Source organism: Corvus hawaiiensis, chromosome 8 (assembly GCF_020740725.1).
Source record: "Corvus hawaiiensis isolate bCorHaw1 chromosome 8, bCorHaw1.pri.cur, whole genome shotgun sequence".
NCBI lineage: Eukaryota > Metazoa > Chordata > Aves > Passeriformes > Corvidae > Corvus > Corvus hawaiiensis.
This window is the reverse complement of record NC_063220.1, coordinates 38,612,261-38,639,387: the sequence shown is the minus strand read 5'-3', so window position 1 is coordinate 38,639,387 and position 27,127 is coordinate 38,612,261. Positions and strand designations below refer to the sequence as shown.

The 27,127-nt window shown below is 47.3% G+C and overlaps 1 protein-coding gene across 3 annotated transcripts; it reads left to right on the top strand.

The window, feature by feature from the left end:
- The first annotated feature begins 6 nt into the window (after positions 1-6).
- Positions 7-26,474, top strand: P4HA1 (prolyl 4-hydroxylase subunit alpha 1). Of its 3 annotated transcripts, none has more exons than XM_048311133.1 (15): positions 7-110; positions 5,710-5,826; positions 6,682-6,778; positions 8,665-8,816; positions 9,498-9,635; positions 11,367-11,606; positions 12,435-12,625; positions 13,140-13,316; positions 17,132-17,202; positions 22,116-22,215; positions 23,266-23,319; positions 24,383-24,448; positions 24,897-24,965; positions 25,586-25,682; positions 26,159-26,474. In XM_048311133.1, the coding sequence occupies exons 2-15, from the start codon at positions 5,739-5,741 to the stop codon at positions 26,227-26,229; spliced, it is 1,611 nt and encodes a 536-aa protein (XP_048167090.1). In that variant the 5' UTR covers positions 7-110; positions 5,710-5,738; the 3' UTR covers positions 26,230-26,474. The 3 variants fall into 3 exon arrangements, with proteins under 3 accessions (XP_048167090.1, XP_048167089.1, XP_048167088.1); XM_048311132.1 differs by lacking the exons at positions 17,132-17,202; positions 23,266-23,319 and adding exons at positions 16,019-16,089; positions 23,151-23,204; XM_048311131.1 differs by lacking the exon at positions 23,266-23,319 and adding an exon at positions 23,151-23,204 and having other exon boundaries at positions 8-110.
- Positions 26,475-27,127: the final 653 nt, after the last annotated feature.

Genomic DNA, 27,127 nt, shown 5'->3' with positions numbered 1-27,127 from the left:
GGCCAGGCCGGCCATAAGAGGCGGCGGGGCCGGCGGCGCTCAGTCGCTGGAGCCCCCGGGCCGAGCGCGGAGCTCCGGTGCTGCTCCCGCCCCGCCGCCCCCGCGCTCAGGTGAGGCCCGGCGGCCCCGCCGCGCGCCGGCCGAGGGGGTGGGCGGGCGGGCGGGCGGGTCGGGCTGAAGGGAGCCGCGGGGCCGGGCGGCCGCCGCGAGGGCGGGCTGGGTGGGGGCGATACGTGGCAGCGCTCCGCCGCCCCCCATCCTCCCCGCGGCCAGGGGCCGGTCTCCCGGCGCTCCCGGCCGGTGTTCCCGGCCCTTGCGTAACGGGAGCCGGCAGCCTCCGGAGGGGGGCGGGAGGGCGCCGCCGCGCCGGCTTCCCCGCGGCTGGCAGACTAAACACAGCCGCCTCCTCCTCCTCCTCCTCCTCCTCTGCCTCCTCCCGTTCCCGGCGCTGTAGCTGGGAGTGTCCCCCCGGCCGGGCTCGGTTCCGCTGCCCTCCGGTGTTGCAGGTGGGCTCCCGCCCCGCGGCCCCGCAGCTGGTGCCCCTTGCCCGTGCAGCCGCGGGAGCTGCGAGCGCGTGGCTTCGTGCTGGGAGGGGTGGAAAGTTACTTGGCGTAAGCGCTGGCGGTACGCGCTGAGTGCAGGGATTGCACTGCGAGGAATGGGGCTTGTCTGGGTTTCCCTCTCTGCTGCTTCGGGTTGGACTCAGCCAGCTGCTTTATGTGTAATTTTGCATCTACCTTTGTAGTAAGCTATGCCATTCCGTAGGTATTTTGATAGGATCTAGCTTAACCAGCAGGAGAAACTCCGACCTGGAGCCTTGAGCCTGCTGGTAAATATAATAAAACGGTCACGTGTACTTGGAATAAATCTTCCCGTTTACCTGAAAAGCTGGCTGCTCCCAGAGGAAAGATCCTTCGGATTGCAGACGGAAAGGATTGCCCAGCGTTCAGTTTCACTTCTTTTTTTCTGCTGACTTCAGTAAGAGGAGAATGCTGAGTGCTGAAGTGCTTACCTACTTATAAGTAAAGGTTCAGCGCTCGAGGTTTTAGTGAATGAAAGGAGCCATTTATTTACTTGGCTACAACAAGTAAATAAATGCAGCTTCCCACAGCGCCGGGGGCTGTTGGCTCAGGATGCAGACGGTGCTCTGCCAGGGGCGGAAAGTAAAGGTAATGAGTTCCCGGGTTGTCTGGGAAGCAGGGGCCTGCCTCTGGGGACAGGGATGTTCTCTGTCCTACTGCTCTACACTCACTGCTGCTCTCGGACCATTGCTGGATACGTTTTAATGCCTTGGACCAAACTGCCAAGCATCTGATTTGACCCGGAGGACTCTGCACTGCTTCTGAAGTATGTGCTGACACGAGTACTGATTAACTTTCTTTCTCTTTGTGTTCCTTCCCAAGCCAGCTCTCTGACCTGTAGAGATTTAAATGTTGTTCCATAATGAATGGCTTTAAAATCTAGTGTTTAAAGCTGTGGTTTTGGGGCTTGCATGTAAATTGCAAAGTGCCCGGTGCCGTTTGACAAACTGAAATGACAGGTAGTGGGTTATACTTTATAAGGAGTGGAGATAAACAGAGGTTTATAGCAGGAACAGCATGCCTTCATGCTGAGATTGATATAGATATGGAAACCTTTTTTCTTTAAAAGAATATACTCCTTGAAAAAACCCAGCTGATCGTTGGCATTGTCCTGCTTTCTTTATAATCACTCTTGATATCTGAAAACATTCTGTATATCTTTTTAGATGCTCAGCTAATCCTTGAGCAGAAGGATAGCCTCCTGCTTGTTGTGTCTAATAAGATAATTGCTCTATTCCATCCACAGTGTGCTTTGTCTTGGCTTGGGAAGTTAAAACAAGTGGACGCTGAGGGCTGTGTCCATTCAGTTTTAGTCTGGAGGAAATCAAGGGAAGACTCGCTTCAGTTCCCTGAGTACAAATCTCTGTACAAATGCCACTGCTCTGCATTCAGGCATGAATGTTGTCTTCAACTTGGCAGTAAATGACAGCTAGAACGCCCTACTTGACTTTGAAATTGAATCTCATCTCTTATTATGTTATTATTTTTTTTAATATATAAAAGATTATATTATAACTTTGTCATTAAAAGATGCCTAAAGCACACCCTGTTCTTTTGGTGGCAGCATTTATGGAAAATCTTTCTTCTTTCACTGCCTTTAAACAGCCTTTGAACGTGCTAGAGGACTCGGGAACTGGATTCTGGTGCTTCTGTCCTGTGAGACCTTTAAGCAATGATGACTGCTAAATGTTCTTAGTACTTATTTTGGGAAAGTTCTTTCCTTTTCAGTAGTATTTTCAGTTCACATTGTGTCATGAGACTGTAACTTGGGTTGTCCTTGAGACAGGAGAGGTTTAGGGCAGTGAGCAGCTATCACTTCTGGTTCCATCTTTTCCATTTCCCCTCCACTCAGCTTAACTGTTTAAAGGGTTTTATTATTATTATTTTACATACAGTGGGGTCCAGTAGGGATTGTGAGAATGGACCCATCTTTAAATCAAAAGTTGGGGATCTTGCTGATACAATTTTGTCTCTTGGCCCTGCAGTGGACTTCATCTTGAGCAGGCCAGTTACTTCTTACCTAAATAAAGAAGCTGGTTTGGAATTAAGTTAGAGCTGTTCCATGTTGAGTACCCCCTCAGTTTCCATTTTTTACCCTGTTTTCTGGATCCTGGTAAGCACCTGGGAGCTTGGAGAAGGCAGTGAGGAGACTTGTCTAATGAACATATTCAGTCTTTGGGCACTGATTAGTAGGACCTTGGTTGTGATGAGGTTATATCATATGTCACTCTGCTGTTTGTCTTCACTTGTCTGCTTGCATCTTTCTACTTGTAAAGCAGAGCTGAACTCTTTGGAAGTCCTCAAAAAAACCCCTCTAAGTTGAAATGGTGTTTGTTGTGTGTTCAGAGAATCCTGTGCTTCTCTTGGCAGTGCCATTCCTCTGCTTGCTGCTTTGTTTCCCTTCTCTCTATGTGTTTGTTTGCTCTTTGCTATTCCCCCCCACTCACGTTTTTCTGCTCTGCCATGTTTTGCTGTTTCAGAGCTTAGTGAGTGCACTTTCCCAGGGGAGGCAGGAAGCTCCCATGTTGGAGCTGTCAGCTGGACTCCCACTTCCCTGCGTGGGCAGTGATCCCCTCCTCCCCGAGAGCTCAATTGCCATCTTTGTGGGACACGGCTGAGGAGGAGGGCGAGACTGACAGCAGTAATGGAGAGAGGATTTTCATCTTGTTTTACTTCATGTCACCAACAGGAAGAAATTAAAGCCTACTTGTTTGGCAGCCTGTGAGTCCAAGAGCTTTCCAGCGTCTGCATGAACTGAGCTGTGTTTTCTTTGACTGAGAACCTGTGGCTGCTCCTGCCGCAGCAGCTGGAAAGCTCTGCTCCTTAGCAACTGCTGTCAGGGCAGCGAGCGTGGCCTCGGGTCCTGCCCAGCTCGGGTTCCGTCCGGGGGGGGGGAGGAATCTTGGGTGGCCGAAAGCTATTACGGGAGTCTGGGACCTTGCAAATGACAGGAAATCTGGGAAAGGAAAATCAAGATGACCCCTGGACGTCATTGAGCTTAAGTTGGGCGAGCTTGGAGGTCCGGTTAGGCTGTGCATGGGCTCGTCCTGTTTCCTTTTGAAATTCTTCCAAGAATGGGAGATCCAGTTTCTAGTGCCTAAGTGTGAGAAACTCTGTTTGTACCCCCTTAGAGTTGCCCGTGTTGCATTTTGTGGCTGTTGCCGGTCACTCCTGCTGTGTGCCTGTGGAGATAAGGAGGTGGGAATAGGGTTGCAACAGCCTTTGGAGAAGCCTGGTGTTGGAGCAGGCTGCAAAGGCAGCTGGAGAAGAGGAAAAACAAGATGGAACACTGTCACTGGGAGCACTAGGTGGAGAGGAAGCATTGTTTTCTCCACCTTTTTGGTGATTTTGTTTGTTGGTTTTTCTTCTTGTTTTTAAAAAGTTTAACAGTAAGAAAGGAAACTTTCTGGAGCTTCTCTTGTGGCTCACTGAGGGCAGTAAACAAAGAGCTCAGTGCATTCCCAGTACTGATAGAATTGGCAAATATTTATGGTGTAGTAAAGCTGTTTGTGCTTTGTCACTGATTCACAGATGTATTGGCTCGAGTGCTGAAGGAGCAGGAGGCACTTGGCTTTCTGCAGGGTGAAATAGGAATTGAGTGGTGTTTTCAGTAAGAATGGAGGTGGACATCAGTGGGTTTTTATTAGGTGCGTTTGAAACAGTCTGGTGTAGCTTGTTGGCTGCCTGGGGGGAGGATGAGCCAGGAGGAAGAGGTGAGGAATGCTGCTGTGGACAGCAGGGCTGCTTTAGAGCATTGGTGAGGCTCAAGGGGGGGAAAAGGAGAACTCCAGGCTTCCCTCTCCAAATTCTCACTTTACAACTCGCTTTCTGCCCGTGAATGTGTTGGAATGCATCAGCCCTTCAGTTGTGGTCATGCAGATTTTGGGTGACTTACAAGAGCTGGAGGTTGTGCTGCTTTTCTAGGCTCGTGCGAGTTTCCTGTTGTTCCTGTTGGTGCCAGTGGAACTGTGCTTGTCCTGTCCAAGAGGCAGTCCCCAGATTAAATCCAAACCCCAGAGTAAATCCAACTCCCTTCGGGGGTGCCAAAGGTGGAAAGGAGAGGAGGGAGCTGCCTCCTGACCCTCAGGTGCAATCTGAGGAGAGATCCTGCACTCTGGAGTCAGGGATATGTTCCCTGTTAATGCCTCCACTTGTGGGTGGGATGGTTTTTATTTGGGTGTAACTTTTGAACTTTCCTGATTATGTTTGTGCCTTCCCTGTGTGAATGCCACACCTGGGTCTATGTTGTTTGCTTGATAAAAGTTATGTTCCTAAACAGGCCAAACCAGTTCATAACTGAGCTTGTTGCTATTTGTCTTTCTTTTTTCTTCATTAGTTGTGCTGTTGGAAGAGTTGTAAACCGATTTCTGGTAGTCCACGCACTGGAGTTCATTTTTTCTGAGCAGATACAGTATGTGGGAGTTCAAGCTTTTGTTTGGGGGGAAAAAGTAAACCTTGTGAATTCCACGACAGCATAATTACTCCTAAAGTATGCGGCAGCCAGGCAATCCTGGGCTGCTGAAGGGATCAGGATCCTGAAAGGCTGAGAGCTTGGCAGCTGGCCCTGCAGAAAGCACTGCCTGTGAGCCTGCCACAACCTGACCCAGGATCCAGGGACAGAGCAGCCTTTTGTGTCAGGTGTGGAGCTTGGCTCCGTGGTGGCAGCAGCTGAGGAGCAGGAGCGTGCACAGAACTCCCTCCCTGGACTGCTCGTGTCGGGTTTTCATTTAGACCTGTTCCACTGGCATCTTTCTGACTGAAAAAAGGAAACTTTTCGCATCGAGTGGATGAACTTGAGAATGGGTATTTTAACTTGGTGCTGCGGGCTTTTTTCAGTGTTTGAGGGGTTTTTTCAGTGCTTTTTGCAAAGCAGCTCTATCTGCAGCATGACTTGGATGCCAAAAAGAAGAGTGCTGGTGAGCACGCTGTCCCTGAGCTGTTCTTTCCTCTCTGGCTGCACGAGGCAGGTATAAAAGTCAGCAGAAGGGACTCAGTCTGTGTGAGCTGCTCGAGCTGTCAGGGTTCTGCTGCCTCAAGCAGCCCCAAGACACAGAGTTGCCTCTTCTGAAGGTGGATTTATCTCTCTGGTGAGCGGGGATTTTTCACCTGTTCTGTGTTTCTCTCCCAGGTGTGTGGTGAGGTGAGAGCTGTTGAGCAATGGCGTTTAAGAAGGTTTGGTGTGCCCTAGCCCTGGGATTTCTGCTGCCTTTCTCTTGTGCCCACACGGACTTCTTCACTTCCATTGGTGAGGCCTGCTTTGGTGTAGCCAAAAGAGTTTCTTGACAGCCCTCAAAACTGATTTTGCAATGATGTGTTAATCATCCAAGGCCTTAATTGGTGCAGAACTAAACGCACTTCCTAGTTCTTACCGTGTTACAGACTTTTCTTTTGGGAGAAGCAGGCTTTAAGTCAGTCCAGGGGCAGTCTAGTGACCCTGGCCAGGCTTTGTAGTCACTATTTATTCTTACAGGTACTGGAATTTAAACAGAATTTTCGTGTTGCCCACATGTGGAAGGAAGAGGTGCAGCTGCCAAGGGCACATGATGGTGCAGTATGCCTGTACTCACCCTTGGGTTCTGGTGGCCTCAGGGTGGGCTCTGTACCCCTTTGTGCTGAACCAGTTCAGCTGCCTGCTTGCAGGAGGTGAAGCAATTATTAGTTAATACCAGGGAGCCCTTGAAGTCATGGATATAATCTTAAAAACAAGAATAAAGCCCTGGATTAGCCTTGTTTATCAAACATGAAGGCTTTGTGTGTTTCTGTAGCTTTCTCTTTATTTGCTTTACATTATGTATGCTCGGATGAAAGATTACTCTGTGGCAAACTACTTCCTTTTCCAAATGAATCCTAAATTAGTTCTATTAATAAATATCCAGTATTACATTAATTTCCATGGCAACAAGCTTGGTCCAGCAGGAGATTTTTCTCCTTCAAAAAAAAAAAAAAAAAAAAAAGGCCTTACTCAGATACTCCTTCAGGGTTATTTAAGTAAACGCAGAAGGACTTTTGGGGATGGAAGAAAGTAGAAAAGAGGAAGAATGCTTTTAATTCTCAGGGTTTTGTGTTTCTCCTTCACTCACCAAACTAATTTTTTTTCTAGGTCATATGACAGACTTAATTAATACAGAAAAAGATCTGGTCGTGTCACTCAAAGATTACATCAAGGCAGAGGAAAGCAAGCTGGAGCAGATCAAAAAGTAAGCAGTTGGTTTCATAATGCTGATGGCTAATAATTGCATCCACCCTTATGCAAAAAGTGCTTCCTAAGGCTGATTAAATTTATGGAATGTTTCCTCTGGGGCAAAGCTTTAAGTAGCAGGTTTTGCTGGGTGTTTGTTGTAAGTTGTTCTCTTTGAGCACTGCTTGGTGTATAAATAAGACCAGAGCCCAGCATGTCAGATTTTATCACAGCTAGAAATAAACATTTTATCACTGAACAGGATGGTTTCCTTGCTTTCAGACACATGTATAAATCTGTCTTGAGGGTGTTGGAACAGTTCTAGATGGAGGGATGGTTTTTATTTTAGCGTTTGTGTATTACCTTCTGGTGGTCCACCACCCAGGAAGAGAGATACTTCTTTATCACTGAAAATACAGGGTTGGAATTGCTGACAGGTTTGAAATGTTGTAAGTGTATTCTTTACAGCTACAAATTAACATGGGAGAGTGCCAGTTGGGCATCCAAAAGTGTGTAAACACAGCTCATTGTACAAGTGTTGCAGCTCTGTCTCTACTGTATCAGAGGCACTCCCTGTCAGGTCAGAAGAGTTTAAAAAACTGTCACAGAGCGATTAAAGAACCCGGAAAAACATGCCGGCATTGTTTGTTGGCATCTGAAGGATGCTGGGAGCTGAAAGGCAGTGACAGCTGGTGAATCACCCAAGTGCCGAGGCTGGCTCAGGCCTCCCGGGGGGCTTTTGTCAAACAGAAACACCTGCAGGAAATCCCAGCCCTGTGCGTGTGGGTCGGGCTGCTTCAGCCCCTCCTTAGGGCTGACAGCCCTGCAGTGGGAGGTGCGGGGAGGGTTTGACCTTGTGCAGTGCCAGGGCACCGTTTGAAGTTGGTTTCTTCAGTCTCTGGCTTGCTCTGAGCTGGGGTTGGTCCCCAGCAGCACCTGGAGCCCTGTTTTGGAGGGACCTGCACAGGGGCTGTCAGAGTGTGGGAAAACAATGAGGGACCGAGTGGGAAGAGCCGATGCACCCAGAGGCAGCTCCAGCAGCTGTAAACGCCTCCCTGCCTCAGGGAGAGCCTGCAGGTTCAGTTCAGGCACACCAGATCCTGCGACAAGAGGAACTCAGCTCCGGGACAGAGTTCCCTCCAGGCTACAGATCCTCTATTTGCTTTATTGCTGGGGTTTGGAATTCTCTGTCGGGTGTGGCTCTTTAACATCAATTTACCCTGATTGCAGGGCGTTGCTGCATGGCCTTCATGCTGTAGATCTGCTTCTGCTTTTATTCTTTTTTTTTTTTTTTTGAAAGCTGTGCTTGTTTTGGGGCACGTTGGGGTTGTGAATGACTTGTGGCACTTAGAGAAGTCCGAGCTGGAGCTGCAGCACCAGAATCTGGATGTGGGCTCCTCATTTGGGAGTGTGAGAACTACATGTTTCTTAATCCAAGCTTTCAGCATGGAAAGGAGCTTTGTGGTGAGAGGCAAGGGGCGTGTGTGTCTAAACCTAAAATAATTTGAGACAAGCATTGAACTGCGTTTTTTGTAAGCCTTAGGGGGGGAAAGGGGCGTTTGAAAGATTGAAAGTGTGGGTAAAGCTTTGTTTCTGATTAGTCCTGCATGACAGCCCATAATGGAAGTGCTGGCACAGTGCTTTTGGGGCTTGGAGGAAGGAGTTCCTTCCTACAGAGACTGCAAGAGCAGCACAAGATTTGGGCTGCAGCTGAGGAAGAAGATCTAATAAAAAAAAGGAAGTAGTCCTTTTTGTTCCTTTTAGAAGAGTTCTAAATATAGATAACGTAAAAACTTGCCATTTCTGTTGGATTTTTTGTTAATGAAGACATTTGAGTAGCTTGAAATCAGTTCTCTAGCACACCAGCAGACTTCTGTGACACTTCAATGAGTATTTTCATTATAGATGGGCAGAGAAGTTGGATCAGCTGACAGACACTGCCACGAAAGACCCAGAGGGGTTTTTGGGCCATCCTGTGAATGCATTCAAGTTGATGAAACGGCTCAACACAGAGTGGGGCGAGCTGGAGAGCCTGGTCCTCAAGGACATGTCAGATGGTGAGTGTGCCTGCAGCCAAAACCAGCATCACAGGCTCACTGCAGGTCCTTGGATGTTGCCTTCCACACCTCAGGGGTTGAATTAAATCTGCTTTTGAGACTGAGCATTTGTGGAACTAATCTGAATTACTGTAGCAAACACTTAATTGCTGCCTCTTTTCTTCAGCAAGAGTGGAAGCTCTTTAGCAAGGAACAGGACATGAAATAGTTGACTCTGGAAGACACTTAGCAAAAGGAAGCCAGGATGGTTATATCTGACCTGAGAGACTGTCTCAACAGCTAATTAATACCAGGTGGAGGTTTCTAGTAAGGAATTGCAAGAAAGCAGAGCTTTCAAAAAGACCCAGGATTAGTCTCTGATAAGGATTCAGCACGTTCAGCTTCCCTGTTGCTGTGAGAGGGGCTGAATATGGCAACTGGAAAGGCTCTGCACCTGCCAGCCAGAAATCTGCACCACTGTGTCTTAAGCCCTTCTGAATGAGTGGGGCAAAAAACCAGGTGTTTCTTTTTTGATTTTTCCTTTGCTTTCTTCAAAACAACCCAAACCAAAAGCCAGCTGCGCAGCCTGTGCCATGAGTTCAGTTCAGACTTGTGTGAAGGTGGGTCTTGGCTTTCCCTGCAGTAGGGAGTTTATCCAGTGCCCAGGACAGAGGTGACCACGTGTTTCCCTGTCTTTCCCAGGCTTTATCTCCAACATGACAATCCAGAGGCAGTTCTTCCCGAATGATGAGGATCAGACTGGTGCAGCCAAGGCCCTTCTGCGGCTCCAGGACACCTACAACCTGGACACAGACACCCTCTCAAGAGGGAACCTGCCAGGTGAGAGCCATCCATGTTTGTTAGTTCCATTTCCTGAATGTCCTGATTACAAATCATTTGCTCTGCTGCACCTTGTTTAACTGCTCAGCCTGAAGGCGACATTGGGAAGGGGTTTGAGCTGGCTAAAAGTAATGAAAAAGGTGGTTTTTGGTTGAAATCTGCATCTTTCTTCTAGTTGTGGTAAGATAATGTAGTGTCAATAGCTTTTAATAAAAATCAATAGCAATAAAATCTTGCCTAGAAGGGGGTTTTTCCTTGCGTTGCACTGGCAGATACCTGGATTTATTGCACAACTTAATGCATGTTAACAAGTTCCTTTGAGTTTAAACTTCAGGGATTGTACAAACTGAGGAGCAGAAGATGGTGCATGCACAGACTTGAGCCTGTGTGGCATTGCCTGAGCTGATCTTCAATAGATTGCTCTGTGCAGGAGGAGACACAACTTCTTTTTTTGTCAGAAAACTTTCTCTGCTGAGTCTTCCTTGTTTCCTCTGCTCAAAAATAGTCCCGTGCCAGCTGGCAGAAAATCAGCTCTGTACAATCCATCTGTGTTTTTGCAAGTGCTCGTTGTGGTCAGATGCCTAATAAAATTAAGGGTAATTGGCTTTATGTGTTATGATGTATAACCTTGCTTTTGGGTTTGGTTCAAGACCTTCTCAAGGACCTACAAATTCCTTCTAATGCAATGAGCAGCTCATTGCTGTTTTCTTCAAACAGCACAGAAATACAAGAAGTTTTGCTGCTCTTGAGGCAATGAGCTGTCCAGACTGTGTGCAGTGAGGTGTAATGGCAGAACCTGGAAGGTCTGGAGTAGAAAAGAGAATAGGCTGGGCTCTGGAGAGCTCCAAAGGGATACTTCCCCATGTGGTCACTTGTTTGTGCTCCTTTTCTTCATTTCCAGGGAATTTCTACTGGTCCAGAATCTCAGCTGCTGCAAAATCTTTGTGTCCTTTGAGAGTTTGCAGATTCAGGCTCAGGAAACTGCAGTTGCTGCCCATCACAGGATGGACACAAGGTGTTTAGTGGGGGAGCAGGAACGGACAGCAGAACAGCTGCCCTGTTTGAGCACTGCAGAGCTGCTGTTAGAAACTCAGAATGGATTAAGATGTAATTTTAGCTGTAACACTGGCAGGTCCTGTTTTCCTTTTACAAGATTAAATTTGGTTTTTCATAGGGCCTGTATTTCCAGAGGCAAAACCAGGAATCTGTAATTTGCCTACTAGTGCTTTAATCTTTCAGAGGTCACTTAAAATGTTTCTAAAAATGACTGACTTGAAAAAAATCTCAAGCAGCTGGGAATTTACTCCCTGATGTTTTCCTTTTCCTCCCCCACCAAGTTGTCAGTAACAAGTCGTGGTTCAGTAACATTTTGAAAGTGATAATGTGATGTCCTTGAAAACAGTGTTCTGAAACTTCAAATTTGGCTTATTTTTGCTCTTGCTCTAAGTGGTTGGGGTTTTGAGGAAGGAAGCTTTGTTTGATTTGATTTTTCACTAGTGGTAGAGACATTTCGCTGTTTGCTGCTATTCTGGCAATGGAAAGCTGCATCTGAGTGCTTGTGTGCCAAGGATTTACAGGCTTTAGAGACTTCAACAAATAGGTACTGCAGAAAGGAGCTGTGGGAGAGCAGAAATAAAACCCTGCTGTGAGGAATGAGAAATAACTCAAATGTTTCTCGGAGGACTGGTCTGGAACCCCGTGTAATCTGTTTGTTTTGTTTTAAATACCCAGGTGTGAAGCACAAATCCTTTCTAACAGCTGAAGATTGCTTTGAGCTGGGGAAGATTGCCTACACGGAGGCTGACTACTACCACACGGAGCTGTGGATGGAGCAAGCCCTGAAGCAGCTGGATGAGGGAGAAGTGTCCTCTGCAGACAAAGTTTACATCCTGGACTACCTGAGCTACGCTGTGTACCAGCAGGGGGACCTGGGCAAGGCCATGGCCCTCACCAGGCGCCTCCTGGAGCTGGGTATGGGGACAGGGACACAGCTCTGTGTGGGTTTGTCCTGGGGAGTGCAGGCTGGCCCAGACTCTGACTTGTATGTGCATTTGTAAAGTGCATTTTTACTTTTTTAGATGGGGATTTGCTCCTTTCTGCTGAAGGGTCTTTGCCTCCTGACACTATTGGCTTCTATCCCCTTACCTGAGCCACTGCTGCCTGAAATCTGGTTCTCTCCCTACCTTTTGCTTTCCTGCGTTGAGATTACTTCCCCTTAGGTAGAGGCAAAACCAAAATTAATGAAATTGAAACTAAATTGGTGATACTGAAATCTCTGCAGATGATTTAAATACGAATTCAGCATGCTGAAGATGAAACACATGTAAAAACAAGAAATACAGAATACAAGACAGTGAGATAAGAGTCTGTTTCATGAAAAATGAAAGTATTTCTTCTTCTGTAAATACTCTGCTGATTGACTGTGTAACGGATGCTCTGGGAAGCTCAGCACTAACTCAAACATAGCCATAGCTACAGAGACCCATTTATTAAAGAACTGAAGCTAATTCTGTAAGTTAAAAAGCTTTGTCACCAGAAATCTTAAATCCCACCAGGGAATTCTCAGCTTTACAGCCAGTCATGCTGTCCCAGCTCTCTCCCTTGTCTCTCCCTCTCTGGTGAGATGGGCTGGAATGGCCAAACCCTTTTCCTTACTGCTGGGACCCCCGTGTGCAGTGAGGGCTTGAGAAGCAGTTCTGTGCATCTGTTTCCTTTTGCTTGCTGTAAATAACCACGTCTGGAGGATTCCTCACGGGCTGGAAACCTGCCAGTGATCCCCGTCTGTTTCTGTGTCAACAGATCCTGAACATCAAAGAGCAAACGGGAACATGAAATACTTCGAATACATCATGGCTAAAGAGAAAGAGGCAAATAAGTCCAGCACAGATTCAGAAGACCAGCAGGAGAAGGAAACTGAGGTTAAGAAAAAGGATTACCTGCCCGAGAGAAGGAAGTACGAAATGCTGTGCCGTGGGGAGGGGCTCAAAATGGTAAAGTGGAGTAGACTGTTCTCAAATGTTTGAAACCAAACAATGTCAGGAATTTGTGTGTGGTGTGCAAGCAAGGAAGTTGTTAGAGCAGCTGGATGACTGTGCAGAGCTGAGGATCATGAGTTGGATTTCTTCCCCGTTTCAGTCTGTCCAGTAGACAGAAAGTAACGCTGCCTCAGGCACTGCTGGCTGTCTTGGGTGTGCTCCATCAGTGTCATTAATTGAATGAGGAGGCTGGAAGTCTGGGGTTACATGCAGAATTAAATAAGGGTGGGTTTTTCAGCAATAAAATTATTTTAGTAGGGTTGTGTAAAGTAATGCCTGTCGAAGTATTGCACAGTAACATTAATGTGCAGCCAGTACTGGCTTCTCAAACTGAAATAATCTCTTTAACCTGTCCCAAAACAAGGCAGGGAGAGGGAATTGTTTGTGTGTCCGGGACATGTTCTGTTCCCTGGAGATATCAATGTCCCCTGGAGTTCTCTGACTCCCTCTTGCTCTGCCTCCCTTCCAGACTCCCCGGAGACAAAAGAGGCTCTTCTGCCGCTACTACGACGGGAACAGGAATCCCAGGTACATCCTGGGCCCTGTCAAGCAGGAGGACGAGTGGGACAAGCCTCGGATCGTTCGCTTCCTGGACATCATCTCGGACGAGGAGATCGAGACCGTGAAGGAGCTCGCCAAGCCCAGGGTAAATGCCTTACACTTCCGTGCCTTTGGAGCCCTGACCTCCAGCTGCACGGTGGGAGCGCGCGGCCGGCTCCGCGGGCACGCCGGCGTGTGCGCACTGCGCTCGCACCCCGCTTGCCTCACCCTGCAGCTCTGGGTGCCTGCCTTTGAAGGAGCCTGGGGACAGCTGGGAATTCTCTGTGACGACTGGAGCCAGGTCACAGCAGTGCAGGATTGTCAGACTCTTCCAGCAGACACAATTTCAGCTGGATCAGATGAGGAGGAGAATGTTCTCCAACAGAGAGCAAACATAAAGCAGTGAGGGTGTACTGGAGCATTCCTGAATTTTCTTTGGTTTTCTGGCTTTTGTTTTTTCCTTTTTAAGTCTGGAAGGGAAAGGCAGCCATTCCTATGGTCCTGGAATGCCACCTTATTGTACAGACAAGAAAGAATGGTTGCATTCTCCATTTTGGCATAAGACTGGCTTCTGTCTCCCAGGCTTGGAAGCTGCCTGCAGACAAAAGTGCTTTAAGAGGGCAGGACTTAGGTGGTGGGTTTTGCCTTCTTATTGACGATGGTGGCTCATCAACCCTGTTTCAGACACTGGATGCAAAGGTTCCTGTCTCTCAGTGAGGAATAATCCAGGGCAGCTCTGCTGTCTGAGAAAACAGGAGTGTCCAAGGCAAACAGCAAACTGATGGAGTTGCCTTCTGTATCCAGTTGGTGCAACCCTGCATCCACAAATATACATGGAAGATGTAGTTAGTTATATTAATTTATTTTTCCATCAATTATCTGTGACTTCTAAAATAAGACTTAAGCTTATAGAAAGGTAATTTTCCTGCTTTTTTCCTTTTGGCCTAAATGGGTTTTTGTCCAGAATGAGCTGAGCAGATGGAGATTAGGGGAATAAGAGCATTCAGTGCAGGAGAAACTGTTGCCTTAGCCTGCCGTGAGGTAGAGCAGCTGTGGTGGTACGTGGGCAGCTGGGGGGTGAGGCTGTCCTTGGCCACTGCACCATCTGCTAGGGAGCCTGAAGGTGATTTTAAAGCTCCCTGAAGCCTGATGTGCTGGACATTGGGAAGAATTTCTTCACTGAAAAGTTTGTCAGGCCTTGACAGGGGCTGCCCACAGAGGTGGCAGGGTCCCTGTGCCTGGAGGTGTCCAGGGAATGACTGGACATGGCAGTCAGTGCTCTGGGCTGGGGACAAGGTGGGGATGGACCAGAGGCTGGACTTGATTATCTTGGGGGTCTTTTCCAACCTCAGTGATTCAGTGATTCTGTTCTGTGGTTTCTGAGGCACGTTCTGAACTGCAAGCAGAAAGTATAAATTTTTCCCTTCACGTACCTGTGAGACATCTCCTCCTGCTCCCCTGCCAGGCAGCTTTGCTGCAGGGCTGAAAATCAGAGCCCCCGTTGCTGGTCTGTAGGTGTTGGAGCCCCTTTGCTCCTGCGTGATGCATTCCACACCCAGGGAACGTGACCAGACCACTACTTTACAGAGTAGCAAACCTGTAAACGTGGGACTGTAAGCTCTGAACTTGCTGAGGTCGTTGTTTTCCTGTCAAACATTCGGCTCGTGGCAAAGACTTGGAGACCTTTAACGCAGGAGCATCTGTATGCAGTTACTGTTCCCCATATTCCCTGTGGCTGAGGCCTTGCACGGCTCAGCAGCAAAATGGTTGTGTTCTTGGAGACTGAAAGGTCATCTCCTCCTTCCTGATGCTCGGGATGCTGCCATCCTCTGGGAAGAGACAGTCCTGGCTGATCTGTGCCCAGCCTTCTGCCGTGCTGGCAGCACGAAGCCTCATTATTCAGCTCTGGAGTCTCACTGGAATTGTAGTTTGTGCCTTGGTTTTTTATGTGTCTGCATGGGAGGAGAGGAGAGGCAGCATACTGGGAGCTCCCAGTATCTTTTCTTGTCAGGTGGTATGGAGAGGCCTTGATTTGTTAAGTTCATTCTAACAGTAAAGAAATGCTTCTGATTGATTGGGAGTCGGCATGACATTGTGCCTTTTCCAAAACTTGGGCTCTGCACCTCAGTCTTTCCAGTTACGAGTGATGGACAGTGTCTGGTAGTACATGAGCCAAGTTAAAGGGTGATGTGAGGTTCTGAGCTGGAATACTAACACAGATGGGAAGGCACGAAGTAAATGGAGCACAGCAGAGGGAAAGGAAGGCCTTGAGCCAGGAGTTCCCACTCTGTGTAAATGTGACCATGGGTGAAGCAAAAGTTTGTGTGAGCCCAAAGGAGCTCGGTGCTGCTTTTGGTACAGGAAGACCCAAAAAGGAATGGTTTATTCACCTTTGGCTTATGGTGCTGCCTGGATTCAATTTACCTGTCAAACTCCTCATCCAGGGGCAGGACAGTGTAACAAAGCACCTCTTGTCCACGTGCTACACCACTGTGCTGCTCCCAGAACGTTTCATTGCACAAGAAATCAAAGCTGCTGTAGAACTGTTCTCGCTACAGACATGGAAACAGGACTTGTGGAAAACCTTAAAAAAACCAAACAAGAGACCTTTCTTTTAGTAAAACTGGAGCCTCCCCCTCATTCCCCGTGGCCCCCCACCCCTCCATGGCAGACAGACCACGGCAGCGGTGCCGGGGCGGTGGCGGTGGTGGCTCAGTGGCGTTGTCCCCCTCCCGAGGCTTCTGAATGGTCGGATTGCTGGGATGCAGATTGTGCTTGTAATGCAACTTCTGATGGTTCGCTTCACAGCTGAGGCGAGCCACCATTTCAAACCCCATAACGGGAGCCTTGGAGACGGCACATTACAGAATTAGCAAAAGGTAAGAGAGCTCCATGCCAGAGGTTTTGGGCCTGTAATGAGTGTGGACATCCTGCTCATTATGGGGAAACGAGGTGGGCTGAAGAGACAGCTGTGTAGTCCACCATGTGATTCCCTGAGATCTGTAACAGGCTGTTACTGCTGAGTTCCTCAGTCTTTTCCTTCAGCTGGAAGTTCTGGGGGCGTGTTTTGATTTGTTCTTTCCTTTTTGGTCGCCTTCTCAGTGTGTGTTTTTTCAAGCAAGTCTCTGCAGTCAGTGTGAGAAATACAAGATGCTACAAAACCTTCAGTAAAATCTGGTTTTGTTTTTAATCTATATATTCCTTTCCTCTTGCTCTTCTCACAACCAAGAATTGTCCTCCCTTTCTTTGGAAAATGTAGCAGACCTCGAAGTGCCTTTTTGGGTGTAAGAGATGCTTCAGGTCCTTGCTGTGCACACAAACACACATCTCCTTGTCCAGGATAATCCCACACTCCCAGCTGGGCTCCTTTACCTCCTGCTTGACACAAATCTGGCAGAACACAGGCTCATTTCCACCGGGCTCCTGGTTCTTTTCAGCTTGTCTGTTAAGTACTACAAGTGCTGAATTTAGCCAGTGCTTTCCAAAATTGGCTGGATCTGAAAGAAACCACCTGCCCCTGCCTGCCCTCCCCTGGTTTTAGCCACGGTAATTAAAGGTTTGCTGCACAGGCCTTCAGCACTGAGCCAAAATTCTGGGAGGAGTTAAACTTCTGGGTGAGGAGGAATTGTCTGGGAAACTCAGCATCATAAATTACTTGCAGAAAGTTCTTGATTTTTTAAACCAAAAAAACAAAAAGGAAAAATAGTAAAGGGAGGAAAAAAGTGAAAGGACAATCTAACCAAATTATTCCAACCAATTTGTTGTGATTTGGACATGGCAGCTGCAGCTTGTGTTGCCCTTCCAACCATTGCTAATTTGCGAGCATCGCATCCGGACCAATCGGAACCCTTTCAAACACCTGGGGCTTGGCCAAAAAGCAGCCTGCGAGGTGGGTAAGCCTTGTCCTTTCTCTTTTTGTAGCTGAGCCGTGCTACTGTTCATGACCCTGAGACTGGGAAACTGACCACAGCACATTACAGAGTCTCTAAGAGGTAAGGGGAAGGGATTCCTTGTCTGAGGAAGTGTGTCCTGGGGCCGTGCTGCTTCAGCGCTAAACGCGGGCAGGGATTTTGTGTAACTTCTCTTATTCTTCAGCCTTTCTTCCGAAGAGAGTGGGCTAAAGCAAGCTGAGCTGTCGCATAACAAAGCACGTGGTCTGCTGAAGTAGGGATTCCTTGTCAGGGGTGGCATTCCGAGGTGGAAGTGCCCTCTCTGGCTGAGCATGGCTTGTGCGCTGGGACTAACGTACTAAACGTGGGTGTGGGGCTCTGCTGGCGCCCGGGGCAATGGGGCACCTGCCTGGCTCACCTCTGCTCCTAAGCTTCTGTATCCACACCTGCTCAGAGCTAGGAGCTGCTGTAATTCCTGGGAGCACTGCACATTAAAGCTAGGTGATGATTTTAAGGGATTTCCTTGTTGAAATGATGGTACGTAGCTGCTGCTTGAATAGAAACCCAGAGTTCTTTCAGCTGCTTTGAACAAACCCCTGAACTTAGAATGGCCCAGAGCTGAAGGGCCTTAGCTGTGAATTTCTTCAGAGAGGTAAAAGTGCTTCCAAATACGGGACCACAGGGAGGTGATTGATTCAGGAATGATGATAAGTCTCAGGAAAACTGGAAAACCACTGGAGCTGAGGTCCTTAAGGCCACTCTAGTGGCAAGTTGAAAACATTTATTTTTATGCCTCGCACCTTTGCAGCACGTGGGTCTGTGTGCTCATTGGCACACGCAGGTGGTGGGAATCCTTTGGGAGTTGTCTGGGAAGCTCTTACATGTTTGCTCCTTAAAACTGCCCCCACGGAGCGACTTCAGGAACGTTCATCTTCTTGTTGGACATGCATTGCATTTCATTTTTATTTGTTTTTAATGTTCGGGTCTGTCCATGTCTTACCTATCTTGGTTATTTGTCACTGTGTATTTCATTTATGCACTTGTGGGGTTTGTCCTCTGTGCCAGACAGCTCTGGGGTATTTACTGAGGAAACTCCTTCATCCATTTGGATCCCCTCATGTCAAACTTGATGTGCTAATGATGGGAATTGCAGAAGGTGACCAGATTACTGATGGAAATTGGGATGCATAATTGGTGCCTATTTAAATAGATGAGGCTTAGTGAAGGAACTTTTTATTTAGAGTTGCGATTTTTCATTAGTAGGAAGCGTTATTCCCTGAGGTGTTGCAGATGCCAGTCAGAAAAAATAGCACAAGGCACTACCCAGCATTAAAGGCCAATTAAAAACCCAGGACAGAGCCTGGGGAATAGGACCTTTAAATTCTTATTAAGGTTTGGTGCTCAAAAATGTGGCACTGTGGGGCTTCCTTCCAATGTACCCAAGGAACTCTCAGAAGTAAATAGTATTTTACTGAACTAAGTTTTTAAATTCAGTATCTCACTGGAAGCTGGAATTAAAATTGTAGAGAAACATCCAAGAAGTAGGGAACACCATTTTTTGAGGGTAGGAACAGCCTGGAGGGTAGAGAGGGACTGCCCTTCTCCTGCTTCCCCATGCCTTTGCTTTCATCCATGTGCAGATTTGCAGGATGGTTATGGACTTTCCAAGAGAACTTGACACCTAAATCTGGAGTAGGAGGCAGAAGCCACCCCCACCAGCCTGATTTAGAGGACCTGTGCTGTTCCTGCTGCTCTCCTGCACTTCCAGAGACATCTTTCCCTTGGAGCTGCTCGAGCTGGTTTGGGTTTCAGTGAATCATTGCTCCTGAAAACCAAAAAATGCTCACTTTATTTTTTTTAATAGATGACTGCTTTCCCCCTCCAAACATTCCTTCCCAGCACATGCCCTCCTAAATTACAGCATTCCTGTCTCTGAGAGAGCTACTGTTCCCTTGGTGGGACGTGGCAGCTCTGTGAAGGGGGGCACCTTGCCAGCACCACCGAGCTGTGTGTGCAGCACCAGGATAAACCCACCCACTCACACACTGCTTTTAAAGATAAAAACTGCCTTTTCCCCCTTCTCTCTCCTCCCAGCAGGCAGCCAGAGCTTGCAGCACGTAATGTTAAAAGTTTCCACTTCAGAAATACCAGGCTGGGCTTTTACTCGCTCCCTGTTGTGTCTCTGCTGGTACTTTTCTGCACACCATGTGTGGCTTAGAAGGCTTTTAAACGTAAATGCCAGTATTTTGTGGCCAGTGACTTACAGAAGTAGTGTTGGGGTGTAATGTCTGCTCCTAGACTGACCAGAGCAGCTGAGGAGATGAGATTTTGGGGGGATGTGCCCCTTGTGTGTTCAGTAGCTCCAGAGAATTGTCTGTTTTTTCCTTAATGTACTGCTTGGTCTATTTCTGTGTAGAAGCATTGTGCCATTAAAAATCGCTAAGGTGCCCCACGCAGAATTATAAGAGGGAGGAATATGGGACATTTGGTGGCTGCCCCATCCCTGGAAGTGGCCAAGGCTTGGAGCAACCTGGTCTAGTGGAAGGTGTCTCTGCCCATGGCAGGGGGTGGAATGGGATGAGCTTTCAGGTCCCTTCCAACCAAGTCATTTCTCGATTCCATGAGTCGATGTGATTATTCCTGTCCATTTGTAATGCATACAAAAGTTGTTAAAAGCCCCCCTGGTGTGAATTCAGCACGCTAATGGAAGCATTCTGGTTTTTGTAACAGCTCAGGGATGGCTCTTTACAAAGCCGAGTGGGTCAGCAAAACCCCAAACTTGTGTGGTGGTCACTAACGAAATACCAAATCCTGCTGTAACTCAGTGCCATCTTGAGCTGCCCTGCCTGGGCTTCCCAGGAGTTGTCCCTTTTTGTTAGGGCCCATCACGGACTCGGAGGTGGCAGCTGGTCAAAGATAGGACAGAATGCAATGAACCTGTCAAATTCAGTGTCTCATCTGACAGATGGTCATGGAAGAGCAGAGCTGTGTGCAGTTACTGGACGGGGAATTACGTAAATATCAAAAGAAAACGGGTTGCTGAGCATGCTTAAGGCTGTTAATGCTGCACCTCCTGCACCACTGGTCAGGGAGTGTCTTTCTTTGAAAGACAAGGGCAGGAGAAAAGCCAACTTTGTGTGAAGAAACTGTTTTGAATGAGGCACTTCTATCAGCGAGGGACCAAGCTGAGGCAGCACCGGAGGAGGGAATGTGGGACAGCTGGAATACTCTGTGAGCAGGCAAGGCCATGGATGCAGGTTTCATAACACCTTCCAGGGTTAAATCCCCCTGTAGGCCTCCCTGTGGTTTTGCTCAGCACCCAGCAGACAGGCTGGCACTTGGAATATGGTTTCAATTCCCTGTTCCTCCACCTTTCATAGGCTTTCTTTGTATGCTGAGGCAGTTAATTTTATTTTTAAAATACATACAGTACTCCCCTTCCTGAAAGGCTGCAGTTTTCTCCTGGTGAAGCATTCATTGCCACTCTAAATAACCAACACAGCAAGAATGCTTGGGTTTTCCTTTCTTTGGGTTTTTTTCCTTTAAGCCTTTACTAACAGACTGGGCAGAAGCAGAGAGAGCCTACACTCTGAAGCTGGTAGGTGTGTCAGGGTTTTTCTTGTGCCTTAAATGTGAGGTTAGGGCTGCTTGTGAGCATTACCTGGTCACCATGGCTGTGTAGCATGGCTGCTTTTTGGGGTTTTTGTTTGGTAAATGCTTCATATCCATGTCTTTGCATTCTTCTGCCACCTGAAATCAAAGCAGGTTGTGTTGTAACATCTCCTCGTACTAACAGCGTTCAGCAGTGGATGGGTCTGTGCATGTCTGTCTTGAGAAATGTGATTTCTTTTATCATCTTATAGTTCATTTGTCATTGAGAAAATGCTCGTAGAGATTCTGTAACCTGTGTCAGTGCCTTGTGTCATGTGTCAGGCTGCTGTTCCTCCCAGGCAAAGTCTTCGGGGATTTATGGGTTTTTTAAATACAAATTAAAGAAAACTTTAATTTAGTGTAGATGTGAAGGTTGATTTGAGTAAAAATACAGGGATGCTGCAACTGATAGTTTCCAGCTGGGCTCTGGGCACAGAGATTTCTGTCCAGCAGGAAGCACTGCTGAGCCTAAAAGCTGAGTCAGCTGCTAGGAAAAAAAAAGGTAGAAATAGCTGTCTCTGTTTTCCTGCCAAAAAAACAAAATGGGGGAAAATGAGCCCCAAATCATCAGTATTATCACCCATATTAGTGCAGTGGTTGGCATGGGATGAGAAAAGCAGCAAGAGAAACAGGCATCAGGTGAGCAGGTGTTGAAAAACTCTTAATACACAGTAGGAGGCAAACATTTTGAAAGATGCCCTTGAAACTGAGGCTGACCTTCCACATTTATATTTTTTTTAAAAAGGGGTTAGTTTGGGGTTTTCCCCCCCTTAAAAATCACTGTGTACCTGAAGCATGTGCTAAATACCAGATTTGTAATAGGCTGTTCTGGTAGAAATTGTTCAATTTAATGCATTATTTAATTGTTTTCAGAGTGATTTTTAGTAGCATTGCAGGGCTAAGTGATGAGAAAGGGCAGCTCACAGAGTGCTGGCCTGGAAGTGTGTGACATTTCGGGGAGCTGAGTTACAGCTACACAGACAAATACAGCAACCCACCCTCCCAAATCTTGCTTCAAAACACATCGCCCCTGGGGGCTGCATTAGCTGGTGGGAGTGGGGTAAGAGCAGAACTGTGCATGCCTAGTTTAAAAAAGAGCCTGAAGCAGTTGGGAACATTTCCTTCAGCCCAGTGTGGGAATGCAGGCCCTTGCTTAGGGAGCTCCCTTAAACCAGTGCTGGAATTGGTCTTTCTAGAAAACACCTTCATTGAATTCAGGGCTTTGTAATGCCCTAGAAGCACTTCTGGTCATGCTACCAAATTCTTGACAAGTCCTAAGAACTAATCTGACATTCCAAGTAACTCCAAGTGTTGCTGCCGTGCCGCCTGTTGCTGTCACGTGTCACTAACTGTCCCCCCCTCAGCGCGTGGCTGTCGGGGTACGAGAGCCCGGTGGTGTCCCGGATCAACACCAGGATCCAGGACCTGACAGGGCTGGATGTCTCCACAGCAGAGGAGCTGCAGGTGAGTGTCAGGGTGGGTTTGGTGCTGGATGGCAGTCAGCATTTCACTGTGGATGGATGGCTTGTGCTTGCTCAGGGCGGGTGACCACAAAAACTCACTTATTTACAGAGAGGAGGAAACAAAGCTGTCTTTGCAGAGCAGCTGTTCAGTGTGAAGTGGCTTTTTGGGGCTGAAAGGAAACAGTGATAACTGAAACTCTGGCTGTGTAATTCCTTTTCATTTAGACTAACTGAGTTTCATGGCTGCAGGGTCAAACTTTGCTGCTGTTGGAGACAGTTAAAAGTTTAGCTTGACTTGTACTCAAGGAAGGCCACCAGTCTGCCTGCTGTCCCTGGGGTGTGGGAAACACTGGCTGTATGTGTAACTTGAGAAAATTGTAACTTAGAAGTGCTTTTGTTTATTTGCTTGAGGCCTTTAAATGAGCAGCTGCTTCCCTGACTGTGAGCAGAGCCTGAGTACCTGGGAAGCAGGACACCCACAAAGTGGTTCTGAAACCTGCTCTGCTCCTTGCCCCTCTGTCAAGGTTCCTGGTGATAAAATGGCCATGGAGCTGGTTAAAAAATGAGGTTATTTTTTTATAACCAATTGGCAAGAAGGACAGGTGACCCTCTCTATTGACACATTTAAATTTAGGTCAAAAAGTGGTTTAAATTTGATGATGTAAAAGCACCGTGACACGTTTTGAAGAGAACAGAGGCTGAAAAGTTTTCTGTAGGAGAAAAATGCTTTTCTAGCCTGGGAAGCACCAGGTTCCTTCCATGGAGCACGCTGCATCCTGCAGTGCCAGTCTTGGATGTGCTCTTGTAGCTGACAGAGGCTCGACATTTCCTGGGACTTGGTGTTTAAACTTCATCTGTGCAAAGGCTGTAGCTGACAGTCGAACTCTTGCCTGGATAAATACTGATTTACTAGATCCTGTGCTTCTTCCACTGTAGGTAGCCAACTACGGCGTAGGAGGCCAGTATGAGCCTCATTTTGATTTTGGAAGGGTAAGTCCTGTTTTGTCTTCACCTCTTTCTTCTTCACAAGCGCTGTGTTTCTCTTTTTCAGGTGGCAAATTATGGAGTGGGAGGACAGTATGAGCCCCACTTTGACTTTGCACGGGCAAGTAAAGAGCTGGAGGAGAGCTAGACCTGGTGAAGCCTGGGCTTCTGGGCTGGGGCACACTCTCTGTTCTTCAACGTGCATTAAATTTTGTAGCTCTTCCACTTTCCTAATCCATGTCCATGGAGAAAGCCCTCTAAACCACCAGCTGAACCTGTGGAGGTTGTTACCTGTAAAATGAGTGCCAGCAGACTCCTGACAACTGGAAAAAGTCTTATTTCACTCTCCTTAAGTTTTTAATTGGATTGAAGTTGTCCACCTGTTTTATTCCAGTTTAAATTGCAGACTGCTGAAATTCAGTTGGTTATTTACTGGGCATAATTCTGTGTGGTTTAACTCCTTCAGATTAACCTTAATCTTGCCAATCCCAGCCACCAACTCTGAATCAGGATCTCTGCTCTGTAAGCAGGTGCTCCAAGGCATTGCAACTGAGTAACAGGTTTTGTTTGGAAGCCCTGGGGTTGTTTCCTGGAGTAACAATTGCTGGAATTTCAGTGCACACAAATTGTGGCCTCAGGGGTGGGTTTAAAAACAGAGGTGTGACAGAAGTTGGTGTCAAAACTCATCAAAATGGGGGTTCATTCTTGTAAGCCAAGTGCTAAACACGTCTTAGTTGCCTGGTTTGTCACTGAGGCTTCCTCCCTGCTTCCCAGCTGGAATCCAAAGTGGAGTGTGGCAGGGAGGTGTCCCAGCTGCCCCTGGGACTGAGAGCTGTCCTGGCTGCTGCCAAGGACAAGGGGGGATGAGTGTAATTAAATAATTCAGTTTGCTGTGAGGAGGATTTATAGACTCGGCCTCAGACAGCACAGTTGTTCTTGCCCATTAGAAATCTGGGCTTAATGCCCACCCTCCCTCCCTCCCTGACAGAATTTCAAAGTGCCTGGTTTATTTAAATTAATAGATTCACTCCTATTGCATTCCTCCCCTCCTTCCAAATCAGGGGGTTGGATTAATTCTTCTGCACGAGTCTGTTGTGTGCTGCTGGCTCAGCAGCTGTGTGTCACTGGCTGCTCTCAGCAACCAGAAAGAAATGCTGATGGAATCTGCCTGCTTTTGTTCACAGAAAGATGAGCCAGATGCTTTTAAGGAATTGGGAACAGGCAACAGAATTGCTACTTGGTTGTTTTATGTAAGTGATAAATTTCTGCCATCTGTCACTGCATATTCTGTACCACTGAATGATTTAATTCTGCTTTTTTTTTCATTCTTTTTTACTGAAGGGACTTGCAAGTGAAGCAGCCACTAACTTTGGGGTAATACATGGCGGGGGGGGGGGGGGGGGGGGTGTCTTCTTACCCAGACTTTGTGGTTCTTCCATGTGTCTTAAGGAGGATTTTTCCCCCAAATTTGAGCATTAGCTGAAATTATTTGCCTGCCTGTTTATTTTTGTATCTGCATCAGAATTTACAGCATGTTCACTGCCTTAACACTCAAGTGGGAGGGACAAGGCTGGGACTGCACTGGGAACAGAGCAGGTTTGGCCTTTTTAAGGGGTTTATGTCGAAATTAAACTTCACTTTTACTAAAAAGTGAGATTTTATCAGCCTGAACTCACCTGTGCTTCCCCACCTGTTCAGATGAGCGATGTGTCAGCAGGGGGAGCCACGGTCTTCCCTGAAGTGGGAGCCAGCGTTTGGCCAAAAAAGGTGAGCAGGATTTATCCAGCAGATAAAACCACTCCTCCCCACCTACTCAAACATAACAGGCACCAAACAGAGCTTTAAAGTGAACCTTTAAAATAACTGTAAGCACCTCTGTGCTGTCATACCAGTGCTGTGATTTTCCTTAAGTGCAGCAACTGGAGCTGTGCTGGTGATTCCAAGGGCCCTGACATTCCATGTGTTGATACTGCAAAACATTTAAATGCTTCAAAACACATCTTGAAAATACTCAGATCTATCAGTTGATTAGTCTTGAGGCATCTCTAGGAGATTCTCCTGTCAGTTTTTTCCATCAAGCAAGGTTTGTCTTTGCTGGCCTGCTGTTCGTCTTTAGTAAATAATCTTGGCTTTCTTTAACTGGTCAGGAGTTGAATGAAAGTGGCTTAGGATTTTAAAAAAAATTAAGAGCCAAGTCTATAGACATACAGTAAGTCAAAGGAGACTTATTCCTAAGGAAGCAAATGCTAGAATATGGAAAAGAGCCTTCAGTTCCAAAGGAGAATCTGAAACACAAATGCAGCCACCTTTGCCTTACCCTTCAGTGAGCTGGTGTGAAAGTGTGTGTTGTACAGAGCAAAGGGCTGAGTGTTCCCTGCCCTCCCCAGGGAACAGCTGTCTTCTGGTACAACCTCTTCCCCAGTGGAGAAGGCGATTACAGCACGCGGCACGCGGCCTGCCCAGTGCTAGTGGGAAATAAATGGGGTGAGTACCTGCCTCCGACCCGAGTCTGCCCTGTGCTGGGGGGTGGCTTGGCTTTCTTTTTCCTCTGGACTTCAGAAATTAAGTTCTTTGTAAAGAAATCTATTTAATTTACTTTATCTACCTCGTATCTCTCTGTATGTTAAATATATTCCATTCATTACATGTATAAAGTAAATGTAATATTGTATCTACTTTAAGAATCTTTTTGTAGCTTTGCAGCCATACTGGAAGGTTTTTTGTTGCTTTGTTGTTTGGTTGGTTTTTTTATTAGACCAACTTCACGCATTAGTGCATAGCAGCGGGGTTGGAATGAGAAAGTCTTTTAAGGCCCCTTCCAACCCCAGTTCTGTGATTAAAAACCATCAGAAAATTAAGATAATCCTGTGCTTAACCAAAAGCTGGCCTAGAGCATATTTAGGTTCAGTAGAGGAGGAGCTGACCAGGTGCAGTGACCCAGTACCTTTGTGTCTTTGCAGTATCCAATAAATGGCTCCACGAGCGGGGACAGGAATTCCGACGGCCGTGCACGTTATCGGAGCTGGAATGACGCAGCCTGGCCTCTAGAGTACTCAGTGTGTGTGAAATGCACACAGCTGGCAGTTTACAACTGACTAACAAACACTCCACTACAGGTCCATCCCCACCCACGCCGCTGTGTCAGCTGTGGACAGGACAAACGTGCTTTTAGTTCCCTCCAAATCCCCCCCAGGTCTTACCAACAGAAAATACTGAGACTGACGAGTGTTACTGGAAAAAAAAAAAGGACAAAATACAGACGAGGGCCACAACTTACAGTGGTGTTGTGTGTGGTGTTCCTGTCACCATCATCCCTCTGAGCAGTGTGGGCAGCCAGGGGTTGTCCGGAGTCCTCCTCACCCCTGCCAGCCTTAGGGCAGGATGATTCCCTGGGAGGGCTCCTTTCTAAGGAATGCTGAATTAAACCCATTCCTATTCCTCAATTCCCAGACACTCGACTCTTTGCTCTCCTAGAGTGCCTGACCACTGTGGGCATGTTTTATTTTTTCTCTGGAAAACAGGTTATTACCATGTTTTAGCCTGGTGTTCCACTTCCACAAAAGCCCCACTTCTTAAACTTTTCTTCCTTCACGGCCTCTGTGGAGAATTTGGCTCTTAAGCTTGACCACATGAGCCAGCAGCTCCACAGGCAGAGCCAGGATGCTTCCACAGCATCAGAGCGGCCTGGGAACACCCACAGCCCATCTTCCCTCCACTTCTGCAATGTTTGTCCACACGAACAAATGCTGCTTTTGTTCTGTCCTGGCAGCCAGCTCTTCCCTCTGCTTCTCAGGCAGTGGGGACGGGGATGTTCCCCTCGTCATTAATCAAAATTGTTGTGCCTTAGGACACTAGAATTTCAAATTGGTTCTGAGACTTCAGGTGCTGAGGTAACACAGAGTCCTCACAGAATGCTCCCCACCCCTCGT